This window comes from Eulemur rufifrons, chromosome 8, assembly GCF_041146395.1.
Source record: "Eulemur rufifrons isolate Redbay chromosome 8, OSU_ERuf_1, whole genome shotgun sequence".
Lineage (NCBI taxonomy): Eukaryota > Metazoa > Chordata > Mammalia > Primates > Lemuridae > Eulemur > Eulemur rufifrons.
Window position 1 is genome coordinate 38,477,525 of NC_090990.1, and position 26,404 is coordinate 38,503,928.

At 48.7% G+C, this 26,404-nt stretch overlaps 2 protein-coding genes across 4 annotated transcripts in view; both read right to left on the reverse strand.

Moving 5' to 3' along the window:
• Positions 1–717: 717 nt before the first annotated feature.
• On the reverse strand, positions 718–13,835 carry CC2D1B (coiled-coil and C2 domain containing 1B). 3 transcript variants are annotated; one of them, XM_069479974.1, is made up of 25 exons: positions 13,724–13,835; positions 11,794–11,880; positions 10,362–10,506; positions 9,279–9,385; positions 8,805–8,960; positions 8,307–8,429; positions 7,945–8,104; positions 7,543–7,736; positions 7,288–7,363; positions 7,073–7,183; positions 6,862–6,992; positions 6,512–6,584; positions 6,184–6,311; positions 5,629–5,746; positions 5,375–5,547; positions 4,856–4,981; positions 4,199–4,257; positions 3,996–4,112; positions 3,588–3,661; positions 3,423–3,481; positions 3,219–3,270; positions 2,670–2,769; positions 2,419–2,509; positions 1,258–1,387; positions 718–991 (listed from the first exon to the last, which is right to left on the reverse strand). In XM_069479974.1, exons 2-24 carry the CDS (start codon positions 11,857–11,859, stop codon positions 1,259–1,261), a joined length of 2,568 nt encoding a protein of 855 aa, XP_069336075.1. In that variant the 5' UTR covers positions 11,860–11,880; positions 13,724–13,835; the 3' UTR covers positions 718–991; position 1,258. The 3 variants fall into 3 exon arrangements, with proteins under 3 accessions (XP_069336075.1, XP_069336074.1, XP_069336073.1); XM_069479973.1 differs by having other exon boundaries at positions 718–951; positions 5,629–5,764; XM_069479972.1 differs by having other exon boundaries at positions 5,629–5,764.
• A 3,414-nt stretch (positions 13,836–17,249) lies between these two features.
• ORC1 (origin recognition complex subunit 1) overlaps positions 17,250–26,404 on the reverse strand; it is a 28,922-nt gene continuing 19,767 nt past the window's right edge. The window contains exons 10-17 of the mRNA XM_069477944.1: positions 26,234–26,335; positions 25,572–25,743; positions 24,870–24,977; positions 24,500–24,649; positions 23,339–23,458; positions 19,291–19,460; positions 18,676–18,763; positions 17,250–17,492 (exon numbers count right to left, since the gene is read on the reverse strand). Of these exons, the coding sequence (XP_069334045.1) occupies positions 17,298–17,492; positions 18,676–18,763; positions 19,291–19,460; positions 23,339–23,458; positions 24,500–24,649; positions 24,870–24,977; positions 25,572–25,743; positions 26,234–26,335 (1,105 nt within the window). The 3' untranslated portion in view covers positions 17,250–17,297. The remainder of the gene's footprint in view (positions 17,493–18,675; positions 18,764–19,290; positions 19,461–23,338; positions 23,459–24,499; positions 24,650–24,869; positions 24,978–25,571; positions 25,744–26,233; positions 26,336–26,404) is intronic.

Here is a 26,404-nt window from a genome sequence, read left to right on the forward strand (position 1 = left end):
AGTTTTGATTATTCTGTTACAACCACTTATCACTATAAATCCCTTCATCCGTTCAGAAAAACAGATCCAAAGGACTAGAACTAAGGGATTTCCCAGGTGAGCAGCTGATGGGGAAAGGCTTTCCCTCCCTCTCCAAAGAGGAGCCACAGCAGCAGTTTCTGTCAGTGACAGATGATACTGCTATGCTGGCTTTTAAAAAGGACACGGAACAGGGTTTTTGTTTAGAACTTTGATGGTTATTCTGTGTGCAGACTATAAAATCCCTGCTATGAATTAGACCTAGTTTCTTAAATAAAAATTGCTACATAAAATATTTTATATATATATATTTTTTTTCTTCTTCAAGTTAACAGTCTTTTAAGTGGGTGGACCAATCCTAAGATAGAACCTTCCCCTCACTTCCCACCTAACTAGTACCAAAAATAACTTTCCTCTTCCTCTAAGTCCTTTGGGAAGCAGGAAGGCTAGTGCAGCAGCTGTCAGGAACCAAGGCACAGGTACAGCAGAGCTGGGGTAAGGAGTTGTCTGGGACAGGCTGCCACTGACCCACTGGAGTCACGGAACCCTGCCCCTACCCTAAGCAGGGAAGGTTCCCGATCACCTCCAAGTTCTCCCATCCCTTACAGTTATATCTTTTAAAGGCACATCCAGAAATGGTGCAACTGAGGGCAGGGGTAAGTTGCACAGTTGCTATGCGGGAGTTAAGGGGCTGCAGGACTCCACGGCACACAGGAATGAGGGGCTTCTGGAATCCACCCTGTTTCTGTGGAGGCCCAGGGGGGGCCAGCAAGAGGAAAGACGAGGGTCAAGGTCATTAGTGCACGTGCTTAACAGGTCTTTGGTGCTTGTGTAGCAGCATCTCTCTTATGTACAAAGGCTCCGAAGGCAGCACAGCTGGGAAGAGTAAGCTCCTGCACACAGTCGCCGGCTGCTTCTCCCAGTGCTCACTGTCTGTGGCACAGGGGTGCAGAGCACAAGCAGTAAGTCTCAACTGCAGTGAAAACAAACAGATTTTAAAAAGGATTTCCTGAAAATGGTTAAACCTTGGAAGGTTACCTCTCCTCCCCAGTTCTACTGAGGAGCATAAGAAATGCAGCTCATGAACCTAACCCCACCATTCGGCCTCCTGGTCTTCCTCATAGATGAGAAAAACTCCCAGGCTTTCTCCCCAGAAACGAGTTGAATGAGAGAAGGGTCTCTAAAGAGCCCTAGCAAAAACCAGGGGCAGCGGTTCCAAGGGCCCAGAGAACTACCCACCTCACAAGCCCCTGGGCTCCAAGACCAGCCAGTTCTCCATGACCACCTGCATGTCCTGGCCACTCAGAGGCTCCCGCAACCTCACCTTCACCTCCAGCTTCCCCCCGGTGGGCTTCCTTCCATCCAGGACCTGCGAGGACCGTGGAGAGGGGGATGGTAACTAAGGAGACAGGGGCCGGGAGCAGGCTGGTCCCTATGCTCCCGGGAAAGAAGTGAGAAGAGCTAAGGTGTCCTGCGGTGTTAACACTGGAGCTTCCATTTCGTGACAACCCTGCCCTCTTGCTATTTGGAGCTGGTAGTGGTGGTTTTAGGTAAGACTTATAAAAAAAAGTAATATATAAATTTGGATAAGCATCAGTGCTCTTATTGAAGTGAAGATGAGAAACTAGAGCTCTGCTCACTCCATTTTTCCGTCAATCCCCATGGCAACTCCTGGAAGAAACACTGACTTCAAGGAGTAGCCTAAAAAGTACCGAGTCCAAACACTCACTTTACAGATGGCTCAGAGAGAAATGGGTGACTCTGTGGCCATCAGGACTAGCACGCAGGCCACGGATTCCTTCCCACTCACCACGCCACTCCCTCTTCTGGGCAGAAGAGGGGCAGCTGGAGTGCACAGCAGTGCAACAGGCCCAAGAAGTCTGAGCACCCTCGGCAGGGCCTATTAATATAGACCAGGCCCGGTGTAAGAACTATGCCCCCAGACGGGTGGGGGGGGTCAGGGTGGGGCAAAGTATGCTGTTTTAGGAAAAGCACCACCCTACAAAGGTATCAGTGAGGGTCTGGTCCTAGCTCTGCCAGGGACACACTGTACAAACTTACCTAACTCCCCCTTCCTCTCTGGCCTAAGTTTCCTCATTTGTCAGCAGCGAGCTCAGAGAGTCTGGGTAATCCTTTGAGGTCAAAGGAGCTTAAGGAGCTCTCTGGGGACTGATTCCTAACTACAGACTAGCTGCATTCTGGTGGGTCCCACCATGAGATTTCTCAGACCTTTCAAACCTCTTCAGCTGTAAAATGAGGACACCACCTAGCCTAAAGCACACTTGTGGACAACTTTAAATTAAGTAATGAGCACACAAACCTGCAGTAGGAACTGGTGTTCACTGACTATTGGCTCTTCTCTTACCAAGTCCTCTGGCTTGCCCACCCCGCGGGCCCTACCTCCATGATCTCTCTGATCTCACACTCATTCTCCAGCCGCTCCAGTTTCAGCTGCGCTGTGCCGGCCAGCTTGTCACTTCTGAAGAAGGATCTGGGGAGCCAAGAGACAGCAGAGGATTGGACTGTGCAGGAAGGCAGAAATGAACTGGCTGAGCTCATGCAGGAAAACAGTAGCAGCAGGGGCGGCAGGGACAGAAACGCTCTTCCTTCCTCCCAGCCCACCTTGGCAGTGTGACTGACAGGAGGCTCACCCTTTGTGGAAGATTTCAAACTTGATCCCTTTGCTTTGGATCACCCTCCTGAAGCCCCGGTGGTTCCGGTTGATGTTTAGTTTGAAGAGCTGATCAAATTCTGCAAGAGGGGAAGGCAAAGAGGGACTTGGCTCCCAGGGATTTCCTGAGGAAGTGGAAACAGGCCCAGGGCTGGCTTCCCTCAATCTCTCTGCCTGCAGTTCAGGGTGACTGCCACGAAAGGGTGGCAGAGCATCTGGGTCCTGGCCTTGGAAGCAGAGTGTTTCTATTCTTGTTAGACACAGATAATAACAATGTGGTTAGGACCTGGAATTTGGAGCAAGAATTCCTGGGTTCAGTTCCATTTGTGCCACCTTGCTGTGAGGCCCTAGGCAAGTCCCTTTACCTCTCTGAGCCTATTTCCCCAACTATGTAAGAGGAGTGTTAATAGTACCTTTATCTCCCAAGATGAGTGGACCAAGTAAGATAACAGATTTGAAAGCACTCTGGCACCGCAAGTGCTACCCACAGAGTGAGAGGGAGGACAAAGGGATGCTTTGTGGCCCTCACCTGGAGAGTTTGTGTTCTTCACCACAGCTGTTTTGCCCTTTTGAGCCTGGTCCTAAAGCAGAAGAGAGAGAGGACAGCTTGTAAAACAGGCATATGGGGCCAGGAACCGACAGCCAGACCTCCCAGGGATGGGGAGAAACTGAGTACAGGGTCCTGGAATGGAAGGTGGGCTTCAGAGGATCCTACCCTCTACCTGAACCTCACCGAGTTAGGGTAGTGAAACTCAAAACGTACAAAAGCATCCAGGTCGTCAGGGGTCACCCCTGTGGGGGAGAAAAGGGAGTCAGGAGCCAGAGCAGCCAGGAGCCCAGGCTTGGGGTGCAGTGTCAGGGCAAGAGCCTCCTTGGGTGGGGGTGGCCCTAGGGTTACCTGGTGGGGCTGGGAGGTTCATTCCCCGGACAATAATCAGATGCATTTCCGTGCTGTTGAGTTCTGAGAAGATCCTATAGCCAAGAAGAAAGGAGAAAGAGCTCAGAGTGAAGGGGAGCAGTGGAACAAGGTCCCTTCTCCCAGTGCCCACCTGCCTGGCTGAGTGGGCCCCTGGAGGAACCGCCTGTCCCGGCTAGAAGTGGCAGAACTGGTACACAGACCCTCGTCTCTCACTCCCAGTCCAGAGCTCTTTCCACAGCACCCAGACTGCTCTGAGCTCCTCCCTGACAGGCACCATGGCCTACTTCTCAGCAGCCCCAGTGCCCATGGCAGGGCCAAGCTTGGGAAGTCTCCAGCCTCAGCTCCCAGCCCCTGCACAGAGCCCCTGCTTCCCTCAGGCCTTGGCACCTCACAGTCTGGAATGTCTTCAACTCAAAGTGGTGGCCGGGAGGGTCGAGACCCTGGGCCTGGGCTAGCCGCAGTATCTCAAGCTGTTTCTTGCGATCCTGAGCAAGCTTCTCAAACCTGACAGGGAGGGGTGTGCACATCAGCATGACAGGGCTCACTATCTGCTCCCACCCCACACACCCCGCCCCAGCCCTTGCTCTTACCGGGTGGTCTCAGCCACATTGCCCAGGTGCATGAACTGCTTGGAGAACAGCAGGCACTTCTGAAAAGAGGGGCCCAGCATGACTCCAGAGCCCAGAGCAGAACCTGCCCAGGTTGGCATTCAAGGCCTGACTTCTTAAAGCTCCAGCCTTTCTCTGTAGCCTCACCTCTCTCCTCCCCCAACACATACCCCAAGGGCACCTTTCCCAAGTTCCACCACACTTTTCTGCCTACCCTTTTGCTATTTCCTCTCCTGAAGACAGCCACTCCCCAAAGTTCACTTAGCAAACCCCTATCCTTCCTTTAAAACCTAATTCAAACATCAGCTCAGAAGGTAGACTTTCCACAAGGACAGGCAGCAGTTGAGATAGATACACACATGAATACACATATGCATCTGTCTCCCGCCCCATCTACAAAGTCCTTTCTCTGCTACTCTGTTGTTTGAACTTCGTAACCACCCTGAAAGAAGGGTGTTACCTCCTTTATAGAGAGAAAAACGTGGTTCAGAGAGGGGAAGTACCTTGCCCAAAGTCACACAGCCAGTTAGCGGAAGAGCTGGAATTTGAGTCCTGGCCCACATGGCCTGAGCGCCATGTCTTTCTCCACAGGAGGCTGTGGGCACTGAAAGGGGAGGAGGAGGCAAGGGGCCCACTCACCTCTTGTTGCTCCAGAAGCATTTTTTGTAGCTGGGCATACACCTCCTCTGCCTTTTGGGAGAGTCGCAGGTCCTCGTGGTGGATGAGGATGAAGTCACCCTCCTCATCCGTCAAGGGCGAAGGCACCTACCCAGGTGACAAGGCCCCTCGGGCCCCAAGAATGAGATTATTCCTCCAGTGGGCCCAACAAAGGCAGGAATCCAAGCTAAATGTTTCTTCAGCTTCTACTAAACTCCCAACGACGGCAATTCATTGCCTCCCATTCTGCCCCAAGCTGCTGGAACACTCTGCCACTCACTTGTCATCTCTGACCACAGGCAGCCCACCTGCCCTCCCCGGTTTCTGTGGGGGCCATGCAGTAGAGAGGCACAAGCAAAGGGCTCCTTCCCAGCTTATCATCACATCCTGTCCAAATCCCATCTCCTCCCAAAAGCTGCCCTAGTTCGTAGCCCTGCCTGCCAAGCCTGCCCCCACCTCCTCTGCCTGAGAGGTCCTGGTGCTTAACCAGGTGGGACTCACCTTGGAGAGATCAACAGGTTGGCCGGCTCGAGCCTGGATGATCTGAGCCTCAAGATATTTGGCCGCCCGCAGGTGGGCTTTGGCCTGCTCCAGGTCCTGGCTGCGCTTGGCCTGCAGGGCTGCCCGCTGGTACTGCAGTTTCCGTGCTTCTAGCAGGGCCAGCTGCTCCCGCACTGACAGGAGAGGGCTGCTAGTTAGGGCCACGCCTGCCCCTCACTAGACCTTCCGCTCTACCCTCCTTGTCCCCCACTCACCAGATGGACTCAGTGACTCCTTAGAACTTGAGGCCTTGGGCTCAGGCAGGGGCTGGCACGAAGGGACCAGAGGCCGTGCTGGCTTCTTGGCCGCTGGGGCCGGCACTGGGGGCTCACCCTGCAGGTGCCCCAGAGGCTGTCATGAGGGAATTTTTTCCCCACCGTGGTCACGGCAGGTCCCAGACTTGGGCCATCTTCCCAACACTGCACTAACTCACTGTGTGACCGGAGATGGGTGGCTTCCCTTCCTGAGTCCTAAAAGACCTCACAGCTAGAAGCCTCAAAAGCTCTCTGATCTAACTTCCCCAATAGGAAGGAGACATCAGGGTAATGGGGATAGAATCTGGGCTCTGGAGTCAGAAAGACCTTGGTTTGAATCCTAGCTCTACTACCTCCTAGCTGGGTACCCTTGGCAAAGTTTTTTTCTCCAGAAAATGGAGGAAAGAATACCTGCCTCACTGGGCTTATCAGTATGGACAATAACAGGGTCTGGGTTTACCCCTCATCTGCTGTTTCTCCCCACCAACCCCTGTAGTCTTGCACCCTCAGCCAAACCTTGTCCTCGTCTTCATCTGCTGGGGCTGTATCCTCGGAGGCCAGTTTCTGGGCAGCTGCCAAAGTCGCTGCCACTGCATCCTCCTCAGTGCCCATGGTGGGCTCCAGGCCAGGGATTGGGGGGAATCCTGTGGCGAGAAAGAGAGACAGAACTGGGAGGGGTGGAGTAGCTTCAGGGAAGCACAGGGCTGCTGGGGGCCTTGTCTGGCTCTGCCTGGGCATTCCCGGGGTGGGTGGCTCCACAGGGTAGAGGCAGATGCATGAGAAGTCACTACCTCTCTCCCAAGAGAGCCCTCCTCACAGAGCCCGTAGGCCAAGCCCCACTCACCTGGAGGAACAGGCAATTCAGCAAAGTCAACTTTGCGTCCTGCTCGGTGTGCTCGAATGGCATCTTGGTATTGCTGCACGGGAAGGAGAGGAGGGACCCATGGTGGGCAGAAGTCCACGGGCCCCTTCCCACCATGACACAGAGGGAGGCAAGGAGAGGAAGACTGATGGAAAGACAGCAGACCAGGGAGGAAAGAAAGAGCCCTGAGGCACCAAGAGCTCCAGAGAGAGAGAGACGGACAGACAGATAAAGACTACCTAGAAAAGGGCCAGCTGGAGGAGCAGAGAGACATAGAGCAGCCACCAGGGGAAGGGCCACACAGGGCAGGGGCTGCAGAGCCGCAGGCCCACCTTGGCAATGCGCTCGTGCATCCGAGCCTTGCGCTCATCCCCACTGCCCCGGGCCTGGATGCCTGCCTCCCGGTACTTGTTCAGCCTCTGCTGCAGGGCGTCCAGCACCGTCTGTGGCTCTGTGGGGGCCACTTGAAGGGGGGAAGGAGAGGACATCAGCTCTGCTTGCTGCTGCCAGGCCCCTACTCCAGTCTCCACCACCCTGTCCTACCTGGGGTTGCTGGGATATCAGAGGCCATCACTAGCTGCACTTGCTCCACTGCTGGGGGAACGACTGAGGGTGCTGTGGGGGCCTGACAGGCCTGTCGCTGGGGCTTCAGATCTGGGGACCCAGAGCAGAGGTGTAGGTGGGGGTGCCTGGCCAGCCCCAGTACTCCCCAACCCCAACCCAGCCTGAGCAGATGCCCCCACAATTCCCACACTGACCCCCGGGCGCTGGGGGCATGGCACTCAGGTCCACGGGCTGCCCCTTCTCCAGGGCCTCCAGGACAGCACCAAATCTCTGCAGAAGAAAAGCAGGTGTGGACATAAGCCAGGGAACCCCAAGAGCCTGCACTGAAACAACTCCCCCTCAGGCCAGTCTCACTCAAGGCCCCCGATCCAGCTCCCTCTCCAAGCCTCAGTTTCCTCCACCTGTAAAACAAGGGGTGGGACACGGGGCCTCTGAGCCAGATGTCATACCTTCCCGATCCTCATGAGTTCTCGAGCGTGGTCTAGATCTCCAGCCTGCTTGGCCCTGAGGGCAGCCACTTTGTACTCTCTCTGCCGGGATGACAACAAGGCCCGTGGGTCTGGGTCTGGGTCTGGCTCTGAATCGGGCAGGGCAGAAATGCCAGGGCTGCCTGGGAGGCTTGTCTCAGGTTGGGAGGGGTTGTCTGTAAGGAAACAGAAAGCCCCCGGAGAGGACATGAGGGTCAAAGGAGGAGGAGTCTGCTCTGGCTTCCCAGTACACTACAGGTCTCGATAGCCTGAGGACCTCTTGGGGAAGGTATGACCGATGGCAGTGGACAGTGCCAGGTCAGGGAGGCAGGCTGTGGGCTAGGAGCCTGGGGACCAGCCCAGGATTTAGCTGTCTTCAAATACCTGGCTCCACAGCAGGGGGCGCTGGGGGGTCTGCCTCAGGGCTCCTGTTGGCTGTTTCCTGAGGGGCCAGGGGCCTCTTGCCTAAGGCCACTGGAGGTGGGATCTCGTCCTCATTGATCTTCCTGCCTTTCCTCACAGCCACTAGCTGGGACTGCAGAATCTGAGGAAGAGAACTAGTTCAGAAACCCAGCCAGCCATCTCAGCCTGGACCCTACTCGAAGACAGGCCAGGCATCACCTGCACAGGGCTGGTGGGAGGCCTCCCCTCCACTGGCGCAAGCCCCACCTGCCACACACACCCCGCCACCCCCCTCCCCAGAGACTCACTCCTCCAGCCCTGCTCTCCAGCCTCACCCAACTCACCTTCAGGCCGCGCTCACAGCGCCTGGCTTTGGCTGCTTCACCTGCCTCCTTGGCACTGGCTGCAGCTTCCCGGTAGTTGCGAATCCGTTCCTCCAGCAAAACCTGCAGCTGAGGCCCTCCAGCCTGTAAATAGAATAATTCAGCTCAGGGCCTGGCCACTCCAGGGCCAGCTAGGCCCCTGCCATTCTCTCCCCGAGAGGAGGCTGGCTCAGAAGATGAAGCTCTGGGACTCCAAGAGAAAGAAGAGCTGCAAAGACTCACTGGAGAGGCCAGAGGCCCAAACAATCAGTGGAGGCCAGGAAATGGCTTCTGGGGGTGGTCTGGGAGAACAGAGAGGCCTTTGAGGCTAGCCGGCCACGGAGGAGTATCTCAGGCTTGGTTTCTGCTTAGGGCAACTGCTGGAGGAGGGTCCTGGAAAGGTCCCGGCAGCTGTGCAGCGTGAGCCACAGCCCGTGCACGTTACACAGGGGCACACGGGGCCCCTCGTCCAGAACCCACCTGAGCCGCCGAGACCGAAGCCGTCAGGAGGGCTGTCTGCACTGGAGGTTCAATGTTCTCCTGCCCCTTCTCCTCAGAGATGCCCGGGCCAGGTGCCTCGTCACCATCCAGGGGCCCAGCCTCCTCATCCACACCCAGGACCTCCTGCAGCTCAGTCTGGGGACATAAACAAGTCCTAGGAGCGTGGGGGCCTCGCAACTACAGTCACGACAGGCCCCCTCCACCAAAACATTTCTTTAAATCTGACTGAGGATACCCTTGAAGACAGTAGACTCCAAATCTGAGAATCCCCAACTGCAGAGCTCAGACCAGGGGTCAAAGGACACAAGTCTCACACTTACAGCCAGGAAGACAGCCCAGGGGAGGGCAAGGCACGCACTCAGAGTCAGAGAACACGCTCCTCTCCACAGCCCTCCCCTCTGCCAGGCCTGAGTTTGACTGCAGAGCCCTTGGACACCAGCCTGGCAGACGCACCAGCAGGTCTGCATCTTCCTCCAGCCCTTCCTCCTCCTCCTCCTCCTCCTCCACATCCCGCATACAGTCCGCCGCCAGCTTCTCAATGTGGGCCATGGGCAGGGGGGCTGGAGGAAGAGGGTCACAGTGGGTCAGGGCAACTCAGATAAGGTCAGGATAGGCAAACAAGGGTCTTCAATCCATTGTATTAGCAAATACACCCAGGCAGAAATCCCCCTTCCCTCCCACAGCCAAGTCCAACTTGGAAAACTGTTCTTCCTTTATGACCAGCCCGAAAGCCCCCCAGTGGGGAAACCTCCCTAGGCCCTCCACCAGGCAGCAAGTTGCTCCTTTCTCTGCACTAATGCCTACAGTGGTTATTCACGGATATATCCATCCATTCCCTCTAGCTATACCTCTCACATCTTTAAAGACTTTTAAAGTCCAATAGAACTTCCCAACAATTCTGCAAGATGGGTAGTATTATCCCCTTTTTATATATCGAGTCAACTGAGAAACTTCAACATTAATTTTGCTAACACTGCAGTCTAACAAGTGGCAGAGCCAGGATTCAAACTCAGGCATGTCTAACACCAAAGCAGGGCTGGACCAGTGAGCCCCTTCCCAGGTCCTCCCATTGTCCTTAGCTCAGGGACACAAGGGATGGGAGCTGGTTCTCTCTGAGGGTTCCTGGTGAGAAATGAGTAAATATTTAAACGCCCCCATCCTCCCAGGCCTAAAGTCTCTGTCCTCGTCCAGGCTGTAGAGGGATATTCCACTTAGTCACTGGATACAATTTCTGTGCACTTACTATGTACCCAACTTAGTCCATGCACTATGCCAGTACCCTGGCTAGAGCTAAGGATGGGCACCTCAGTCAGCCTGAGAATCAGATCTGTCCACAATAGGGAAGGACGAGTGCCCATCACTCAGGGTGTAAGCAGGGTGAGAGTCTTCTGGTGAGAGTGCTGCAGAAGGCACAGGGACACCAGGACGACAGAGGGTCTGGCTGGCTTCTCCTAGCTGCAAGTTAAGGACACCCCTACTACCAGCCTGCACCCAAGTGGTCCCATCACTGCGCCCAGCCCGGTGTCACAAACTCACCCTGCCCCTTGGGTGCTGGTTTCCTGCCTGTGGTTCCTGCTTCCCCAGTGAGGGCCAGCAGCTCGGCCTCCAGATCCTCATCATCCTCAGTCTCATCCGTCCCCAGCAGCATGTCTTCAGGGCTGAACTCCACAAACAGCCCCAGCTGAGAGCAGAACAGGATTCTTAGGAACCGCACAATGAGGCAGGGTGGAGCTCAGCCCCAGAGCCAGACGTGGAGTTCCCAATGTCCCAGTCAGTGGCCTCTTCAGTATGTGAAGCCCAACATGCAGAAAGGGAAACTGAGGCCTACAACATTACCCCCTTGGGACATTTATCTCCCCACAGACTCAACAAAGAACCCTGCCATTATTACTACTAGCAATAACAGTAATAGCTGTTAGGCACTGTATTTAGCATTCTATGATTTTATCTTAATTCTCACAATCCTGAGGAGTAGGTCTTATTTATTTTTATTTTATTATTGTTATTTTGAGACGGGGTCTCGTTCTGTCACCCAGGCTATAGTGCAGTGGCGTCATCATAGCTCACAGTGACCTCAAACTCCTGGGCTCAAGCGATCCTCCCGCCTCAGCCTCCCAAGTAGCTGGGACTACAGGCGTGCACCACCACACCCGGCTGGATCCCATTTTTTTTTTTAATTATGGAAAAACACATACAACATGAAACTTACCATCATAACCATGTTTAAGAGTTCAATGGTATTAAGTACATTCACACTATCATGCTACCATCACCATTATCCATCCACAGAACTCTTTTCATGTTGCAAAACTGAAACTCTCTACTCATTAAACTCCCCATTCTCCCTCCCTCCAGCCTCTGGTAAGTATCATTCTACTTTCTGTTTCCATGAATTTGACTATGTGAAGACAGGTCCCGTTTTTATCCCAATGTTCAGATGAAACTGAGTCTTGTGACAAAGCCATAATTTAAAATGAGGTCTCTGACTTGAGTCTATACACCCTTCCCCACCACCTTCCTTACCTGCCTCTTTTAAGACAATAAAAATGGACTAAGAAGTCTCAAGACTTGGTCACAGAAGAAATGAAGGGAGAAAATTGGAAGACAGACCCCATCTTCCAGTTGGGCTGCAGCCCTCTGTCCTAAGCAGCAAAGTCCTCCCACTGACTGCAGCCCTCAAGTCCTGGCATCCTTGGCTGCCAAGCAAAGTTGTGACCCTATATGAGGAATCTGTGAGAGCAGAGGTCCCATCAGAACACCCTAAACTTTGGTGGTTCCTGAAACTTCTCCCCACCTGTGAGTAGCAGGGACTAGTCAGAGGGCCCCCAAGGGATCTGCCACCTCCAGGAGGCACTCCTCAAAGTCCGTGAACTAATGGGGAAACCACACAGGTGACCCAGTTTACCCAAGCTATCTAGGGACCCCCACCCCCCAATTGGCCCAGGGGCATAGGAGGCTATGTTCATACCTGCTTGGCAGCTGCCACACCCTGGCCACTGGTCTGAGGGCCCTTCCGAGGTCTTGGCCCTGGCATCTTCGCAGCCTAGACACCTATCTGGTAGGGAGTTGAAAAGACTCAGACTGGAGTACCTATAAGCCGTGCCACCAACAGTGCTCCCTGTGGTAAGGCGTGGTTAGTAAACTTCCAGAGGCAGCAATGCTTAACACCAACGGATGAATTACTAATGTTGGAATTATAGCACTAAAGCAAGCAACATGGGGAAGAAATGGGGACAGCCTGTTAATGGTTTTAATGGGGAGTGTAAGGGCCAGGCCCAGTGGCTCACACCTGTGATCCTAGCACTCTGGGAGAACCAGGCAGGAGGATGGCTTGAGGCCAGGAGTTCGAGACCAACCTGAGCAAGATCAAGACTCTGTCGTCTTCAAAAAACAGAAAAAACAAAAATCAGCCAGACGTGCTGGTGCACATCTATAGTGCTAGCTACTAGGGAGGCTGAGGCAGGAGGATGGCTTGAGCCCAGAAGCTTGAGGTTGCAGTGAGCTATGATGACACCACCGTACTCTAGCCTCACGCAACAGAGCAAGACTCTGCCTTAAAAAAAAAAAGGGGAGGAGTGTGGACACACAACAGAGTTACTCAACTGACTCCAATTTGGAAAGCAGGTTCAGCGAAGTAACTGTAGGTTCAGAGTGTGTACAAGGCTGGGTAGAATTCAGAAAGACTCTAAAGCAGCACTGTCCATTATGGAAACCACGTGGCTACTTAAGTTTAAATTTAAATGAATTAAAATTAAATAAAATTTAAAATCCAGTTCCTCAGCCACACTAGACACATTCCAAGTGCTCAATAGCCATTCGTGGCTAGTGGCTACCATTGGACACTTGTGATCTAGAGAAACCTGACTCAGCATTCTGATTCTCTCAAAGATCTCATAACCACCCATAGGACCTACTATGTGTCAGACCCTGTACTGGGCAATGGGAGTGCAGAAATGAATGTAACATGGCCTCAGCCCTCAAGGACCATTTACATGGTGCAGACAGACTCATGAACAATCACTACACAGGGTTGCTCCAAGGGCTGTGTGTGCCCACAGGTGGTACCTTCTCCAGCACAGACAGAAAAGGCTCCTTAGAGGAGGTGATGTGTGGGCTGAGTCATGAAGAAGTTGGGGGAAGTATGGGGGACAGGATTCCCAGGAGAGGGAACAACCTGGTAATGGTTCTGAAGTGAGAAACAGCTTGGCCTGCACAGGGAAACTAAAGGCTTGGTATTACCGGGGCATACACTATGAGACCAGAAATGGTACAAACCAAGATGGAAATCCGAACAAGCAGCAAGACAGAGAAACCTTTAAGGCTAAGGAGTTTAGGCATTATTCTGAGGGGAATGGGGAAAGAATGGACGGGACTAGGTGGGCGCTTCAGAAACATCACTCCGGCTGCATAAGGGAAGGTGCACAGGAAGTAGGAGCGAGAAGGCAGGAAGCCGTCTCGGCACGGAGCATCTTCCAACAGTCCAGGCGAGCTGAGGGAACGTGGGGGTGGCGGTGGGGATGGAGAGAAGTGGACGGATTCCAGACGTGGGAAGTAAAATCAACAGGGCTCCGAGGTTAACTGGATGTGAGCACACGGGTGTCAGATTTCGGTGACTTGGGTGAACTGCAAGGCCGTCAATTGAGCCGGGGCCACTGAAGTGACCGGTCTCAGGGAAAAGACAAGGTCGGTCAGACACGCCAAGCCTGCGGCTCCCATGTCGGAGCCAGGCCTGGCTCAGGACAGAGCTGGGCAGCAGAGTCCGCAGCGGGAGGCGACGCCGGAGCCCCTACTCCCGCGGCCGGGCGCGCCGCCCTGCCCTGCCCTGCCTCGCCCAAGCCGCCTCCATCTCCCCCGCTGTCCCCAGCTCTCCCCATGCCGGGGGCGGGTACGCGGCATACCTCGCTGCGGATCCGAACCAAATCCCGGTCTTCTGCCCGGCACCGCCCTGGGCTCCCGCAACCCCCAGGCGGCAGGGACAGCGGCAGCGGCAGCGGCAGCCACAGCGACAGGAAGCGCCCGCGCAGGAGGCGGCTCGCCCCCAACACGTGACTCCAATGCCGGGCGGCTCGCAGTGCGCATGTGCGAGCGAAGCAGGCAGGGCGCTCCGACAGGTGACTCCAAGGGTGGGGTTTGCGGTGCGCAGGCGCCTTCGGGCAGGTAAGGCGCGGCGGGCGGTTCTGCCGGGGCGCCCAGCACCTTGCGCAAACGCAGTAGGCGCTCCGCGGCCCCTGCCCGTTTACTTCTCCGCCAAGCCTCCTCTCATTCAGCCCGAGCCACTGAGCTCCAGCTCGCAGGTCGCATCTCGCCTCAGTTCCTCGCTCCGCACCTTTGGGGGCTTGCCCGCCTGCCACCTTCTTAGTCGGTGTCCTTGTAAGTCTCCAGGAAATGGCAGTGGGGCTCACCCTATTTTTCTTAGTAATTCACCTGAAAGTAACCCTTTCTAGTCAGTTGAAAACTTCAGATAAGACAAGCAGAGATCACATCTTGAACACTTAAGATAATTTAATTCTAAGTTCTTACTCCTTTACCCTGCAGTGCAATCAAATTGGGGTTGGGGGTTTAAAGGAAAATGTTGTGTGCCTGTTTTCTGCCAAGCTTGTAACAGTCTCTTTTCTTAGTGGATCTTACTCAAATCTCAATCTTACAAGATGGCCATGATCCCTAGACGAAACAAACACAGGCTCAGAGAAAATTACTTGCTCAGGAAAATACAAAACCAACCTCTTTAGCATCAGTAAAAATCCTCTGGTCTCTTCCATCTAAAACATTGCCTCCTCACACACTTCTGCCTACCTCCTAAACCAGCAGTCCCCAAACTTTTTGGGACCAGGGACCGGTTTCATGGAAGACAGTTTTTCTACAGATGGGGCGGGGTGCCTAGCTAAGGCGGTAATGCGAGTGATGGGGAACAGCTGTAAATACAGATGAAGCTTTGCTGGCACCCACATTGCTGATCTCCTGCTGTACAGCCTGGTTACTGTTTCCTACATTTCATAAAGACAATTTTTGTGTGTAGCGGGGCGTGGGGTGGGGGGGCGCGGAGGGGGCGTTAAGAGCTCAGGCAGTGATGTGCAGCCCAGTTCTTAAGAGGCCACCGACTGGTACTGGGCCACAGACTACAGTCCTAAACTGTTTTATTACTGTTTTGTAGTTTCCTTGAACAAAGAGCTTTTCCATCCACTTGTTGCTTGTGGGGTGATTTCCCAGAGAAGAGACAGACTTTACCATTTTTAAATTGATGTTTTACTTCCATATTTCTCATTCCTTTTAAAATTTTTATAGGAAATATTTAAGATATACACAAAGATATACAATATTTCACATTTACAAAAGCAGCAATTTTTGTTTCTTCTTCAAGGTATCTCCAGTGTCTGGAGCAGTACATGGTACATAGTAGGCACTCAGTAGTTCCTTGTGTGTGAATTAACGTAACTACATGGGCACCTATTACAAGTTTAAGAAAAAAAAACCCTACATTTGAAACCAGCTGTACACCTCCCATATTGCAACTTCCCTTTCCCAAAGAGGGAACCACTATCCTGAAATTGGTGTTTGTTATTCCTGAGCATTTCTATTTCTACCATATATGTATGTATCCTTAAGCAACACATAATACTTTTTTGCAAGCTTTGAAATGTTTTATCATTGGTATTACTATCACACCAAGTAATTCAATTTTTTTCTGCTCAACACTGTTTGTAAGCTTCATCCACACTGGTATATATATACTTCATCTAGTTGATTTTCATTTTTGTATGGAATTCCATAGCATGAAAATAAGTCACTTTTCCAATGGCTTGCCATTACAAAAAAATGCTTGAATATTCTTATACATGACTCCTGGTGTACATATGTGAACTTCTTTAGGGTATATACTTAGAAATGGAATGGCTGGCCTATAGGACTTCTTGCATTTTCCAGACCAATTATCACCAAATTATCTGCAAAAGTAGTTATTCCACTCCCATCAGTGGGGCATTTGGGTTCCAGTTCCAGGTCAACACAGAAAGGTTTTCTAATAAATGTGAAATGGTTTTGGTTTGCATGCCTCTTTTGCTGTTTCCATTTTGTTGGATATTCGTGTTTCTCCTTTTGTAGATGACTTATTTATCCATTTTTCCTTTTTCTTATTAATTGTGGAAGTCTTTAAAATATTCTGATACTGATTCTCAGTCCATTATATGCAGTTATAAACATATATACATTTTTGCCAAACTATCTGAGAATTAGTTGCAGACATTGATACCTTACTCATAAATATTTCATCAGGAACCTCCTCAGAACTGCATTTTCCTACATAATCACGAATTTATCACCCTCCCAAAATTTAACACATAATAATAAATACTATTATCTAATATGAATATAGTTTATAATATCAATAATTGTTCATATTTCCTAAATCCAGGACCCAATCGAGGTTCACATGATGCATTTAGCTCTCATGTCTCTGAATTCTCCTTTGGTCTGGAATGGTTCCTCCATTTTTTGCGGAGTTTTGTTTTTCTGTGATATTAATATTTTCAATAAAGGGAGCAGTTGCTTTGCAGAGTATTTCTCCTTCAATTTGGATTTGTCTGATAATTTTCTCATAAACAGATTTAGGCCAAATACTGACAGGACTATTACATGAGTGAGGCTGTGTTTTTCTCAGTACCTTGTATGAGGCCTTAGATGTCAGTTTGTCCTGTTGTTGGTTTCCATATAATTATTAGAATTAACTTGCAAAGTCAAACCAAAAGCCCTGCCAGGATTCTGATTGGAATTTATTTGCATCTAGAGATTAACTGCATCTCTTTATTAGATTTATTCCTAGGTACCTTATATTTTTGGTGCCATATAAATCTGTTGTATTTAAAGATTTGTTTTTATGATAAATGGTACCTTTTTAAAAATTACATTTCTAGCTGTTTGTTGCTAGAGATTATTTATCACTGATATTATTTCCAGCAGTTTTTTTACAAGCTAAATTTTGTTTCAGTTGTTCAAAACTTAAAAGAACGTAAAAGATACATGTTATACAGTGAAAAGTCCCACTCTAAACTCTGACCCTAGTCATTCAGTTCTTTCCCAGAGGCAACCAATGTAACCAATTTCTTATATTTTCTCCCAGAACTATTTTATATACATACAGGTATAATGTATACTTATATATATGGTATGTTATCATTAAATAAATGGCTATATTATCATTAAATAAATGGCAGGGCTAGTAAAAGAAATAAAAGTCTGAGGGAGGTCCTATTGTAAGAAGGACAGTTTGGTTTTATAATGATTGAATCATTACAATTGATGTTTGTAATGACTTCCAAAATGCTTTGGAAAAAGCAAATTATTTAATGGAAAATTCCAAAATATATGACAGCCGTTTCCATTCAATATACTTTGCTACAATAATTCCATATGCTTAGAAAAAGGAAATCAGGCTCTTTCAAAAAACAGCAGATCACAGTCCTTCCTCGTGAAGCCTCTTCACGCTTCTTTCAGTGCATACAGCACATCATCCTGGCTGACGTTGAGCCGCACACGAAGGAGCAGGTCGTTCCTGCTGGGCTCCATGAGCAGGAGGCGGCAAGAGCCCAGATGAGAACACACAGCCATGCTCTCTGACATGGTGGGGTATGGCAGCCCCTCCATTCTGCACAGTGCCACATGCTGACTGTATATCTAGACACAAAAAGCAAAGCAAAGGTTAAGAGGAAAGGCAGTCTTGGGGCTGTATCTGATCATTTATTTCTTCTTTTAAGGAAATTAGACACATGGTATCCAGGATACCAAACACTCCAGAAGGCATCAATGGGTGCCCCAATAATGCCACTGTTACACAAATAGTCCTGGTCTCCAGGGGCTGAGAGTTCCACAGTTGAGAATGTCAAAATTCAAGTCAAATTTTGCTAGACATTTTCCTTATCACATAGTGTGAACAGATGCCAAGGCACAACCCTTGGAAAAGGATAGCGCTTTATAAAGAAATATAGGGAGGCAGGAGGATAGCTGGAAACACAAATTCCTACCGTAAAGCTGGATCAGGCAAGTCTGTAGCAGTTCTGGTCACTTTCCATTCTAAATATTTATGAGTCTCCCTCCACCACCCCCAGCAAGACTGGGAGCTTGTCAGAGCAGGGATATTAACCAATTGAGCTCAGGGTTCATGGCACTCATCACAGTGAGTGGCACACTGTAGATGTTCAGGAAATGTTTACAAATTACAATGAAAGTCGCTCTCTGCGGAAGAGCTGTCTCAGACTCTAGGAGGACAGTAATGGGCAAAACATGACCAGCAACTAAATGTTTATAAAAGAATTTATAACCAGTCCATTAAAGAAGTAGCTGAAAGGAAAATGTTTCCCTGACCTATTTTAGGTGAATAAAGATGTCTAAAACACACACACACAGACATACACACTCAGGTGCACACTCAAACACCTTTAATAATTCCTCTTCTAAGGCAGCCAAGTACCTAGGGATACCAGTCTTCAGTAAACTAAGGCACGAGCCCTGCTCATTCCCCTTACTTGAGCTACTTGAAACTATGTTCAAACACTGTTCTGTCTTCAAACATGGCCTCGCCCCTACTACAACATAAGCTGTATTAGGGCAGTAACTTTGTCTTGTTCATCTTGCTCCTTGAACAGTGTCTGGCCCTCAAACCAACATGCAGAAACCGGTTGCCAAAGTTCTCTTCTCATGCAACTCAATATAATATCACATAAAAATAGGTGCTGGTCTGATTTTCTTTCACATAGTCAGGGTGGCACAAAACAGAGACAAACTAATATACATTGATTGAAATTTCCACATATTTTAAAAGCCCCAGACCAAAACCAAGGATTCGTAAAAAGGGGATCACCTGTTGAAATGTTGCTTCCTCCAGTCCTGATCGACGGAACTCTGCAAGAATGGCTCTCAGGAAGCCCTGTTCCAGAACGGAGGAGTTTCTTAAAGGAAATGAGGAAATGTGAGTTCTTGTAAGTGGCTGTACCACCAGCCCAGAGGAAAGCCAAGCAAAGCTTTTCTGTGTCTTCAGAGAAGAAAGAGAAAAAGCTGGGGAATACTTTCTCCTGTGTTATATGGCAAGGTTCCACTTCAGCTCCTATGTCTCAAACTAATACAGAAAATGCCACTTTGGAAGTGAAGGAACCTGGCAACTACATCTGGAAATATACTGGTATCTCAAAAATACCCACACCCTCATTTCAAGAGCTGAGCACACCACTCAGTGTGAGAGAACTATCTGCTTCCTTTTTGTTCCCATAGCACATTTACTCCCCAGACACCTGCACCTGTAGCATAGCTCAATAAATGGCAAGTGTAATTCTGTTATCCCAGGTTTGTTTCTGTCTCCTTGACTAGACTAGGCCCCTTAGATGAAGAACTGAGTCATTAGTGAATGCAGACTGAATGAGTAAATGCTGAGGAAAGGAAACACGTTTCCATGGCCTTCCTCAACTGTGGAGCAGCTTACTTGATAGCAGTAATGTATGATGATGAAAACATCTCATCCACAGCTTCCATTAAGTGAGCGACAGTGACCAGGCCAGGGGAGTCGGGCTTCTGGGAGGAGAGCTCGCAGATCTCCGTGGCACGCCTACAGATGTCAAGGCAGCGTCGTGCATCTCCAGAGAGGGCTGCTACCTACCAAGAGGGATTATTTTATTCCTGAGGCCATCTTAACCCAAAAGAACCAATAGATTCTGTGTTTAGCTAAAAAAGAAAGGTGGTGTTGGCAATGGACTTAAGCCTAAAGTTAAGTACTTAACCCTGGCAAGGAGCCATGGGAATGATTATATCGCGCATGGGATTCTAATTCCTGAATCAAAACCACTGTCTTGTTAGATGAATCAGATCAACCCACAAGCCGATGGCTCTGCCAGTGCTCCTGGGCCCCTTCTTAGGGAATCCTCTATTCTCTTCCAAGCCCACTTATAAGGCTTCTTGCATTTTAATCTCACAAAGGGAATTCTTTGACTCACTGCAGCCTGCAAGGATCTCGGTTTCTGTATTTCCAGTACTTACCAGCACTTGCCAGCAATGTCTACCATCCACCTGACTACCATCATACTCTGCCTGACAACATCCCCAAAATGATTATTTCCTTCCAAAATTCATGGTATAGGTATATATACACAACACACCAAGACATTAAAAGTAATCATCGTTGGGAAGTGGGATTATAGGTGACTTAAAATGTTTTGTGTATTATTTCTGTTTCCAGAGTTCAAATTTAAGACATTCACAACAAAAAATCATGTTTCAAGTAACTCAAGACAGAAATATGCACATCAGCTTATATTTGTCCCTCGCTCTAATCTCCCACATTGAACTGGTAAGGATGCTGTGTACACCCTGCCTCATCCCTTCTTTCCTCCTATCGCCACCCCCACAGCCTGGTGGAGCAGCACCCCCAAGTAGTGAATAGCATGGACTTGAGGGCTGCTGCAGGGGCCCCAGGACAAAGTGAAAGGGGAACCCTGGGAAAGCAAGAAAATACCCCAACAGTCTTACCCTGAGGGTATCTACGAACCTTGGAGACTCTAAGCATCCTTTCTGAGTGCTGCTAGGGTAAGGGAGATGAAAGAAAAACCCAGGGTCCATCCAACACGGAATCTAATAGGAGACTAGCCATGAACTTGGAACTCAGCCTCCATTGCAGCCTCAGTGTGAGGGTGAATGAAATCCATCCCACAGAAGGGATGGCAGGAAAAATTACCTTTTTTGACCCTGGTGCTAGGTGGGTACGGGGTAAGAGAAACTCCCTGAGTTTTTGCAACCACAAACCCTCACATGGATTTGCAGCTCAAATTTATATTGTTTTTCCTAAAATGATAAGTAGAAAATTTTATTTAATGAAAATGGTTAGCAGTAACTGACAGAAGCAAAAACAAATTCTCAATGAATTCCAACCTAGGCCTCAATTCTCAAGTAAAGGAGCATGCTGGTTCCCATGTACATAGGAAAAATAAAATAAAAATCAAGACACCAAAGCAAGGAAACAAAGCCATATATGCACAGGGACCAAGAGAATCAACAGATATCAGGATTAGACTCCCAAAGACTTCAGATATTATATTTATAAGATTGATAATAAAAAACATATGTTTCTTTATATGTAAAAAAATAAAAAAATAAAAGGGATTTGAAATTAGGGGCAAGAGACTTGAGTAAAAATGGCATCCAAAACTGATGCCTTCTGAATCCTCATTAGGAAAACCAAGAGGCTGGAGTATCACTGAGTTCAAGAGTTTGAGACCAGCCTGAGCAAGACTGAGACTCCATCTCTACCAAAAATAGAAAAATTAGTGGGGTGTGGAGTCCCAGCTATTTGAGAAGCTGAGTTAGGAGGATCGCTTGAGCCCAGGCATTTGAGGTTGCTGTGAGCTAGGCTGACGCCGTGGCACTCTAGCCTGGGCAACAGAGCAAGATTCTGTCTCAAATAAACCCTGCCCCCAAGAACCCTAAAAGGAAGAGGAGCAACAGAAGAGGAGTAAACAATGTAATTCTGCAAATGAGAAAGAGGTAGAAGAACAGTGGTTGACACAGCAGACTGGAGAAAGCCAAATCCTAAACCAGTAGTGAGGAATCCAATGACAAATCTAAGTTACATTAAAAATCTTCAAAATGCTCAGGAGTTAGTGGCACTGGAAATGGAGATATTTGGCTAACATAGGGAAGATTAAGTTAAAGTTGAAAGTTAAGGAAAGTTGAGAAAGTTAAGAAACTAACTCTAAGATGCCCTAGATAAAGAATTACCAAACTATGGCCCACCAACCAATTGTATAAATAAAGTTTTATCGGAACACAGCTGTGCTCATTCATTTACATATTGTCTATGGCTGCTTTCAAGATGTAAAGGCAAATTACTACCTGGCCCTTCACAGAAAAAGTTTGCTGAACCTTGTCCTAAATCCTTCCCCTATTCATGCTGTTGGATGAACAACAGGGCCACTGAGGGAGGATCTGAGAAAATTTTGGGCCTTGTTATTTTGTACTATCCCCATAAAACTCTTTGCCCTAGAGATTACCCTCTCCTACTGAGGCAGAAGACCAGTTTATTCTCAAACTAAGATAAACAAAAAGTCCCTGGACCTAGGGACACTAGGTATTATTGCAGGGGAGGCGTCCCTTACAAAAAAATAGATGATTACTATATGCTGCTGAAATTAAGACCTCCACCTTCCCTGCACCAACTCACCCCACTCATTCCCAGAATGCTGCCCTCGAGGCAGGACATGGGAAGCCTACTCTGGCTTCCAGATTAGAATCTGACTATCCCAATGGGAAAGAAGAAAAATACTGAAACTGACCCAATCAGATTATCCTACAGTGAAGCTCATGGTGAATAAGACCAACTCGTGCTCAGAGCTCCCAGTCAGCTTTTTAATCTCCACCCTTACACCTGAGTGGACCACCCAGACATCTGAGAAAACTTCTCTAACAAGACTTAGAGAAAAGTTTCTAACCAACCGACGAAAGCATCTTGGGAGGACAAAGTGAGAAGACAATCTCAAATAAACAGGATGGCATTTAAAAAAAAAAAAAAAAAAAAAAAGGACCACTCAGAGGAAAAGAAAGAACTCTTAGACAATGTATGACAGCAAAAGCAAAAACCTCTACCCAAGAAGGTTTAGGTGGTAACTTTGAGGATCTCTCTCCTAGAAAGGAAAGCCTGGAGACAGGCACCATACCTGGCTCACCTCTGACCCCAGCACCTAATACACTACCCAGCTCCAAGCAGGAGGCACAGACACGTGCTGCTGCTGTAGCCATCCAGGGTTCACACTGTTAAGGGCAAGAGGAAACTAGAGTTAAGTTTATAATTTTTTTAAGTGCTAAAATACTTGTGGATGTGTGGTTTCTTTCCTTCCTTCCTCCTTTCTCCTTCCCTCCCCCAACTTTGTTCCTCAGCAGCCTCAGAGACTAGCCTGTGGCGGAACCTCAGCTGCCACTCTCCTAGTAAACTTGGAAGGTATAGGCAGGCTTCCAACACCTCAGACCCACCGTGTAGTGTGTGCCTTGCTGGGCATGTCACAGATACCATTGCTGAATTCTCACAATGACCCTATGAGGTAATTATTATCACTCTCATTTTTCAGAGAAAAGGTTTTGATGTAACTTTCCTATAATATTCTACATGCCTACTAAGTGTTAGAGCCAGAATTCAAACCAGGTTTGTCTACTTGACTATATTGCTCTTTCATTACACAAAACTGCTTGTTCTCTGAATCAATTAATATTAGTTTGTATTAGAAGCTCACAATACTAACGGCCTTCTAATCATATATAAAGTTCAGGAATTTTTCCAGATTTTTTCTTCCTTTCTTTTAAAATTTATTTTCATTTATTTATTTACTTATCTTTATTTATTCTTTTTTGGTATTTATTTTTACAGGACTTTCTAAATTTCTCTTCATCCCCAGAGCACCCAGCACAGGGCCTCATACCCAGTAGGAACTCAGCAAAGACGTGCTGACTGGTTTGTGGATGCTGCTTAGAGTTCCCCAAAGGTGACCTACCTTCCTGGCTACCAACTGGATAGCATCATCCTCAAAGGCCTTTAAATGTTTGAGACGGGACCCCAGGATCTGCTGCAGTTGGCTGTGAGTATAGGGCTGAAAGGACATCCTGGTAAGACCCTGGGGAACCAAAATGACAGAGGAACAAGATCATTGATTGCCCATCCATTATCTAGGTGAAAAGTCACCCTTGAGTTCCCAAGCCTGATTCCCAAGTCCCATGTAATGATTTACACATTTCATCCCAGGACTCCCACTGTTTTCAGCTACTGTCATTACTGACAATGGCCAGTGGTATCCTGTAGGGCAGTGGTTCTCAAATTATTTTTTTTGTTTCATTTAAGAAACTTTTATTCTATCAGAATCATTTAGAAATAGAAGCAGAGGTGCTCTGATTAAAGTGGGTGGGAGGATCTTCAGGTCTATGCTATGCACTACCACAGCACCTGGCTTCACTCATCAGGCGTTTCACGATGTGATGTGCTTCCCGTTGAACTGCAAGGCCAGTAAGGGCAGACACAGTCTGCCAGGTTCACTGCTCTACTCTAAGCACCTAACACTGCCTAGCAGCTTGCAAGTGCTTAAAATTTATTCACTCATTCATTCATTTATTTAGAGACAGGGTGGGTCTCACTCTGTCACCCAGGCTGGAGTGCAGTGATGTGATCAAAGTCCATTGTAATCATGAACTCCTAGGCTCAAGCGATCCTCCTGCCTCAGCCTCTGGAGTAGCTGGGACTATCTGCGTGCGCCACCACACCTGGCTAATTCTCTCTCTCTTTTTTTTTAAGAGATAGGATCTGGCTACATTGTCCAGTCTGGTCTTGAACTCCTAGCCTCAAGTGATCCTCCCACCTTGGCCTCGCAAAGTGCTAGGATTATAGGCATGAGCAACAGCATCTGCTAAACATTTTTTAAAATAATTAAACCTCCAGGGCTTGGTACAGTTTAAAAGTACACAGGTAGCAGAACACCAAAAAGATAAAAAGTTTGCAGAAAATCATGCACATTTCATTCTAACATAGAAATTATAAACATTTCAGAAATCACATTTCTGAACTTCCCCATTTATTTTCATTTTGTATATTTTCATTTTTGCACAACTCTTTGGCTCAGTTTAAGGATCTGTAAGGAGAGCTTGAGAACTGCCCTTGAACCTACCAGTCGGCTTGACACTCGGTTCATCATGATTCGCTCGGGCAGGTCCATTGTGTTGGCAATGGTCAGAACCACAAGCCGGGCCTCCTTGTGAGTGGGCCAGTCAAAGAGATTGTACATTACATCTTGTTTGTGAGTCCACAGAAGGTCGAGCTTCCAGGGAAAAGGAGAGATGCAGGGTCAACCAGAGCCCGAGCCAGGGCTCCAGAAAGACTTATAACCAGGTCACGGCACGGAAGCAGCAAGGCAGTCAACATGCCTCTCACCACCAGGGAATGGGCACAGATGAATGCAGAAGGGAACCAGGACTCCTCTCCCACCCAGTACTTCTGGATGCCCCGTTTCTTCTCCAGTCCTCCTGTGGGTACCTCACCTCATCCACAAGCAGGATGGTGGTTTCCTGAGGGGACCGCTGAGTGCGGAATCGCTTTGCCAGCAGTTCTGCTGCATGGTTAGCTGTTGCCTTTTCGCCTGTTAGCTTCTGGATTAGGGGAAAAACAGTTTTAAACTGTAAGGATTTTACTCCCCCGGGCTTAAAGTTAAATCTGTAAATGGAGGAAGCTATTTAGTCTGAGGAATTCAGTATCCTATATTATACCTTCTACTTTAGCCTTAACCATAACCTGGAAGGATAAGAGAAGGCACCAAAAAAGGAGATAAAGGAAGTCTAGGGCATTTGAAATGCAAATGAATCACAGGCTGGTCCCAGAAGCCCCCCACTAAAATCACTATTACATAATTCTGTAACCTGCTCCAAGACAACAGCCAATGAACGAAAGAGCAAGGTTTAAACTTTGGCCTGCCCCTGACCCCTTCTCCATAGTTTGTCACACTGCCACCTGTGAGCCCATGGTTTTTGCCTTGTTGGTAGGGACCAGCTTCCCGCCATCCACTATCCAGCCCCTAGACTTTAGGGTCCTTAAGGGTAAGAATTTCACCTTTCTTGCCCTTGCCACCTTTACACAAAGGACAATGCCTGTGTATCATAAACATGTGAGATACACACAAAATTAAGTAAGCCTTTCTTTTTTCATGTGTCACTAAGAAACTGTATTTTCCAAATAGCTTTGCTTACCTGCAAGATCTGCACGTAGACTTGGTGAGGTTCCGTGAGCTTCATGCCATTGACCTCAATGTATTGAAAGGGAGGAACATCATGTGCTTGGGCTGCCTGCTGCAAGCAGCGCACCACCTCATGCACGGTGGCAGTCTTCCCTGTCCCCGGGACACCGGAGATATACATGCACCTAGAACAAGACAGGAAAGCCCTTGGGTAGGTCTGTGCTAGCCACCTGACCCCGTAATCAGTTTGGAATGTGGGAACATGTACTGAGGGACTAAGACCCCCGAAATGGGGAGATAGGGGCAGTAGGGACAGCCTCATAAGCTGGTAAAAGTAGGACCTGTATTTTTTCTTCCCTTTTTCTTTTTTTCCTCACTTCATCTTGACTGCATAAGGACCCCTTTATATAGAATCATTCATTCCACCAGCAATGCTATATACAAACTGCCTACCAAAAACAGGCCAGTTTCATTTTTTTCCTGAAAGGCAGAACGTCTATTCCTATAGAATTACTTTGACAACAGAAGCTGCTTCAGAAGCTCTAGGCTTTAGCAATGCTTTTTTCTATTCTGCTGATACTGGGAAAGCCCAGCTGGTTGAACCATAACACCTTAGGTGGCATACTAGCAGAGGCCTTCTTCCCCAAGCCACCTGCCTGTCTCAGCATCACTCACCCTCCAGTATGGTCAAGGAGTTTGCTTTCCACAAAGTTGTAGATGTCTTGGAATTCCTGTTCTCGACAGGGCAGAGACTCAGGTACAGCAGAAACATGCAGCCTACAGTTGGTGGTAAATGGGGAAAAGAGAATACTTTAGAAGCATTTCACCACCATCTACTCAATAATA

Bases quoted from the DNA above. Each gene is read 5' to 3' on its own strand.
- CC2D1B (XM_069479973.1), bottom strand. From the start codon at position 11,859: ATGCCAGGGCCAAGACCTCGGAAGGGCCCTCAGACCAGTGGCCAGGGT. The intron at 7,737-7,944 runs GTATTTGAAGAC...GTTTCCTTACAG, and splicing joins GCCCCCTGCTGTGGAGCCAG to ACAACCCCTCCCAACCTGAG. The intron at 2,510-2,669 runs GTGAGCCTCCTG...TTGGCTCCCCAG, and splicing joins TTTGAAATCTTCCACAAAGG to ATCCTTCTTCAGAAGTGACA.